General features: G+C 19.7%; 1 protein-coding gene across 1 annotated transcript; it reads right to left on the reverse strand.

Moving 5' to 3' along the window:
• Positions 1-669: 669 nt before the first annotated feature.
• LOC127281014 (uncharacterized) lies at positions 670-2506 on the reverse strand. Its single transcript, XM_051304486.1, has 2 exons — positions 2257-2506; positions 670-1968 (listed from the first exon to the last, which is right to left on the reverse strand). Exons 1-2 carry the CDS (start codon positions 2276-2278, stop codon positions 806-808), a joined length of 1185 nt encoding a protein of 394 aa, XP_051160443.1. The 5' UTR covers positions 2279-2506; the 3' UTR covers positions 670-805.
• Positions 2507-6242: the final 3736 nt, after the last annotated feature.

The raw sequence follows: 6242 nt of genomic DNA on the forward strand, positions 1-6242 counted from the left end.
AAAGAATTTTTATTTGGTAGAATTTCATTGCATAGAATTTTTATTTTATTCTTTCAGATGAATTTTCATTTGTTCGAATTATTATTTGATTGAATTTCGATAAAATCAATTTTTCTGAAGAATTTTTACTTAACTGAAAAATTATTTAACAGAATTTCTAATTTGATAGAATTTTCATTTATCCGAAATTGCAAATGACCGAACAAACAATCGATTTTGGCGCGATTTTAAAAAATCAACTAATCAAAAATTATCCATAAAATTGTGATTAGTTGATTTTAAAAATCGCGCCAAAATCGATTGTTTGTTCGGTCATTTGCAATTTCGGACAAATGAAAATTCATCTGAAAAAATAAAATGAAAATTCTATGCAATTAAATTCTACCGATTATAAAAATTCTTTAAAAATTGCCCTATTATGTTAAATAAAAATTCGAAGAAATAAAAATTCTGTGAAGTGAATTTTCGGTTATATAAAAATTTGTGTAATATAGAAAATCGTTTTGATGAAAATTCTACAAAAATTCTAATTCGAACAAATAAAAATGCGGCTGAAAAATAATTATGGCAAATTAAATTCAATAAAATGAAAATTCTATAATAATAATTAATAAAAATTAATAATAATAATTACTTATAATAATTACTATTAATTAATTAGCTAATCAATTTAAAAAAAACAGTTTTTTTATTGTCATTCTTTCTAATGAAAAACAAAATTTGATAAAACTTTTTTTGGCAAAAAAAAATGAAATACAATTTCATAGCTAAATTTTTCTCTGCTGTTGTCGTTATCGTTGTCTTCTTATTGATAATTCTCTAAATCTTCCACTGGATCCTCTTCCGATGGATCTGATTCTGATGGATCAGGCGATGAAGAATCAGATTCGGAAATTTTATTTTCACATGGATTTATCAATATAAATGAATAATAATCAACTTCATAGTTTGATTCTTCTGGACCTGTACCATATTTTCTATATCTCACAACAATATCATTAATTACTTCTGGTTTTGAAAAATTAATATACAAACCCACGGTAAATCGTTTTGAATTTTTAATTAAACTATAAAAATCAACATCACATTCCTCCCAACCTTTATAGTAAAATTCCATTTCATTTCTATCTAATTCACTGTAAACAATTTTTGGACATTCCTTAGCTGAATAAACTTGTTGATATTTCACTTTGATATTATCGCAAATTTTTTTAATATTATTCCCTTTTGTTATTGGTATTAAAACATTTGTTTCTGTTATATTTTTTAATATATTTTTCAATCTTCTTGTATCGCTCACAGTCAAATTAATTAATTCAATGTTAAATGGACTTTCAAAAATTTTATACACCAATAAACAACGTAAATTTTTGATAATTTTTTTAATTTCATACTGTGTATTAATTCCAAAAAGAATGTAACACAATGTTTCATTGGTTGTTGATTCAGGGGTGAATTTTTTTTTCATTAATGGAAAATTAATTTCACCTCCATTGCAATTGGTTGGACAGAGAATTATTAATAGTTTACTGAGATTTTCCTCTTGATTATTAATATTATTGTCGCAGGGTAATTGAAAATCATTTTCTTGATAAATTAAGAATTTATCAGGTATTGCTTGATATTTGTTATTCAATTGTTTTGTTATTATTGAATGACCGAGAAAATTTAAAAAATGACTTTTGACATTTTTTAGAGATATTGAAATTATTTTTGAATTTGTAATTGTGGATTTTATTTCGTGAAAATTATTTTCTTTGTTGATGTAAATTTCGTTGGATGAGGATTCATTAAATTTTTTTATTGTTTCAATGTTGATATTGTAGAGATCAATTTCTTGATTTTCAATTGTGATAATGGCTTTTTTGCAATTAATTATTCCTGTTTTAATTTCTTTGTCTTCTATTAATTTTAATTCTTTTTTAAAATTTTTTATTTGATCCTGATTGAGTGGCCCGTTATTGTTTGCTGAAAATTTTTATATAAAAATTAATTTATTTATTTATTTTACTAAAAATTAATATTTTTGGAGCCAGGAGAAATTAAAACAAAAATTAATTCATTTATTTTATTTATTTTATCAAAAATTAATATTTTTTGATCAAGGGGGAATGAAAATACACTTTTTTAAAAAAAAAAAAAAAAATTATATAAATAAAATAACGTTGGAAAAAAGAATTTTTGAATTTTTGAAACGAATACTAACATTAAAGAAAAATAATATTTAAATTCAAAACGTAAATATTATTTGCTTACCTCTCCATTTGTCCTCAGACATGACTTTTATTTTTATCAATAAAGTAGATTTCAAAAATTATTTCAGAAAAATATAGAATTTTTTATGTTTTCCAAAAAAAATGATTAAAAAAAAATGTATTGAATTATCAGGTGTGCTATTTGATTCTTTTTCCGGAAATATTAATTTATTATTTTAAAGAAAAAGAAAATTTCAATTCCTTTTGGGTATTTTTACAAAACTGAGGAAATATTATCGAAAGTATAGTTTCTCGTTGATTTTGTTGGTAGACTATTTAATTTACGTTCGTGTATGTAGGGAAGCCAGTAATCATGGGCAGGTTAAAAAAAATAAAATTTCAACATTTATTAAAAAATATTAATTCATTAAACAATAAAATTCAATTATTTAAATTAAATTCGAATAATTTAAATAATAATAGTTAAATATTATAAATAAATTTAAATTTGAAATTTAAAATTTATTTGTAAATTTAAATATATAATATTATTATAATAATTATTTGTAAATTTGATTTGATTAAAAAATTAATTTATTAAATTAATAATAAAATATTTACGACTTTATTTTTTTAAGTACAAACGGTAGCTCTTTCAAAATTCAATTATTTTGAAAATTTAAATCTAAAAAGTTTTTGGGAAATTAATTTTATTTTTAAAAATTTTAATAAAATTTTTTTGAAAAAAAAATTTAGGTAATTTTTTCAAAAATTTCAATTCAAAATCTCTGGAAATTCAATTATTTCTAAAAAAAATCTTAAATATTTTCTTTCAAAGAAGATTCAATTATTTTTAAAATGATCGAAAATTCTTTTGACAAATCAATAATTTTTAATATTTTTAATCAATTTCTTTCAATTGAAATAATTTTTATTTTCGAAAATTCAATTATTTTGAAAATTTAAATCTAAATTTTTTTTTGAAAAATTAAGTATTTTCATTAATTTTCATGATTTTATTCTAAAAATTCAATTATTTAAAATATATTTCAATTCAAAATTCTTTAAAATTTAATTATTGCATAAATTCTTTTTTTTAAAAAGTCTTTCATTCGAATTTACGAAATTATTATTATTATTATTATTATTATTATTATTATTTTCAATAATTTTAATAAAGTTCTTTTGAAATATCAATTACTTAAAATATTTTTCAATTCAAAAATCTCTAAAATTCAATTATCTGACTAAAATTCTTTTAAAAATGTTTTCAAAATTCGAATTTACAAAATTTTCAATACAAAATCTAGTGGGAATTTAATAAATTCTTTGCCAAATTAATTATTTTCAAGAATTTTTTAATGAAGTTTAAAAATATTTGTTATTATTATTATTATTATTAGTATTAAAAAATTTTTAATATTCAATAATTGTTGTCTGTAATTTTTAAATAATATTTTCAGCAATTGAATTTTACAATAATATCAATTTAAAACTTTTGAAATTCAATTATTTTGAAAATTTGAATTTGAAATTTTTTTTGTTGCAAAATTAATTATTTTTAATAATTTTAATGAAATTCTTTTTAAAAAAAAGTCGTTAATTCGAATTTATGAAATTTTCAATTAAAATTCAATTATTCTAAAAATTTTAAATTAAAAAGTCTTTTTGAAACTAATTATTATCAATTATTTTCATGAGATTCTTTCAAATATTCAATTATTTAAAATAATTTTCAATTCAAATTTCTCCAAAATTCAATTAGTATTGATTCAATTTTTTTTTTAAATTTTCAATCCTAATTTACTAAATTTTCAATATAAAAATTCAATTATTTGTAAAATTTGAAGCTAAAAATTATTTGTAAAATTTAATTATTATTTTTAATAATTTTCATTAAATTCTTTTTAAAATTCATTTCTTTAAAACATTATTTAATTCAAAATTCTCTAAAATTCAATAATTATTGATTAAAATTATTTAAAAAAGTTTTCAATTCTAATTTACAAAATTTTCAATTCAATTTTTTTTTTTAAATATTCAATTGTCTGTAATTTATATAAAAAAAAAAAATTCATCAATTTAATTCTCTAGAAATTAAAATAAATAAACCATTAATAATAATAATAATGAAAAAAATACGTAAATAAATAAAAAATAATATAATATAATAAATAAAATTATAATATAAATAAACGAATAGATTGAAATAATTGAATTAAAAAAAACAACTATTACAATTGGTAAAAAGGAGAAATAAAAAATCTCCAAAATATGGTTATTTTTATTTATTGAACTTTTGGTAAAATAAAAATTATTTTATTTAAAAATTCAGAAAAAATTCAGGCGCCCTTTTTTCTTTCAAAAAAAAAAAAATAAAAATAAAAAGTAAAAAATAGTCGACAATTTCAGTGTGTAAAACAACAAGTTGCAAAAAAAAATAATTCTTCACAAACAGTTGTTTCTGCGCTTAAAAAAAAAAAAAAAAAAAAATTTAAATTATTGTCGGGCGGAATTTTTTGTTTTTATATTTATTTATTTATTTTATTTATTTTTTTTATTTGTATACACAAAGGCGGTTCTGTTGTTGTAATTCAAAAAGCAGAGATGACAATATTAAATAGGACGACGAATCTAATAGGACTAACGTAAAATCTAGCAAAGAACGTATACACGAGTTTTGGCATTCTCTACTTTTTGAATTTTTTTTTTCAACACCCCCTCCCTCTCCCAAACTCAATTTAATCACACAATGAGACGATTATTTGACTTTTTTTTTCCTGCTGTTTCACTTTAAAATTTGAAAAAAAACACGATCAGTGAAAATTGTGTGGAAAAAAATAGAAATTTAATCGTCTCAGAAGATTTTTTTTTTTCACTTACAATTAGTTTTACAGGCTTTCTTTTTTTATAAGAAAAAGAAATGTCAAAATATATAATGTATCGTGGCTTTTCTCAGGAAGACGGGGATACAATACTTTGTCTTCGTGTCTAATTTTCAAGACATAAATATTTTTTTTTTATATGTTTAAATGTTGACAGTATTTATTTTCGAGTCTCAGTGCGTTTTAGTTTTTTTTTTTTGGGGGGGGGGGGGGGGAAATTGAAAAAAAATATTTATATTTTCTTTAATTCAAAATTTAATTTTTCTTTTGTTATTTTTAATTTTCTGTTTTTATTTTTAATTTATTTTTTTTATTTTCAATTTTATTTTCAATTTTCTTTTTTTATTTTTAGTTTTCTCTTTTTTTTTTAATTTCCTTTTTTTCTCATTTTTTAAAATTTCAATTTCCCAAGAATTTGTAAAATCAAAAATTCACAAAAAATATTTGGGAATTAATATTAAATTAAAAACGTACAATTGTAATAAAAAAAAATGATAAATCAAAAATAAAAAAAGAAAATTAAAAATTGAAAAAAGAAAATTAAAAAAAGAAAAAATTAAAAATAGAAAATTAAGAAAAGAAAATTAAATATATAAAAATAAAATAGAAAAAAAGGGTAATTAAAAATACACAGAAAAAAAATGATTTACCTGAAACAGCGAAAGTTTTCACTAGAATAGCGAAATATTTAACTGAAACAATTAAAACTTTTGCTACTGTAGAGAAACGTTTCCCTGTTCCAGGTAAATCTTTTTTTTTCGTGTATAAAAAATAAAAATGGAAATTAAAAATAAAAAAAGAAAATTAAAATGAAAAAATAAAAACAAAGAATTTAAAAACTAAAATTTCGAGGAAAATTTAAAAAAAAAAAAAAAAAAACGCACTAAGACCGAAATAGTAGGTTCCGTTTTTTAAATTCGAATTGTTTTTCTTTCCATTTTTTTTTTTTTTTTTTTTTTTTTGTTTACTGACGTCTTATTGCAAAGGCATAGGAATTGTCATCGCTTAAATATAATTAAGGGAGTACAATATATAAAGAAGTGTATAAATGTATACATATATTTATAAATCTATATATTTATATATAATTGGATGCCGCAGCTTGCCGGAGAAGCGAATTCATGTCCGGTCCTCCTCGCGAGCCGCTTATTTGAGCTTTGAG

Source organism: Leptopilina boulardi, unplaced genomic scaffold, assembly GCF_019393585.1.
Source record: "Leptopilina boulardi isolate dan_hultmark-lab unplaced genomic scaffold, ZJU_Lbou_2.1 LbouV2_260, whole genome shotgun sequence".
Taxonomy (NCBI): Eukaryota; Metazoa; Arthropoda; class Insecta; order Hymenoptera; family Figitidae; genus Leptopilina; species Leptopilina boulardi.

Excerpts from the sequence above, each read along its gene's own strand:
- LOC127281014 (XM_051304486.1), bottom strand. The coding sequence starts at position 2,278 with ATGTCTGAGGACAAATGGAGAG. Across the intron at positions 1,969-2,256 it reads GTCTGAGGACAAATGGAGAG|CAAACAATAACGGGCCACTC; the intron begins GTAAGCAAATAA and ends AAAAATTTTCAG.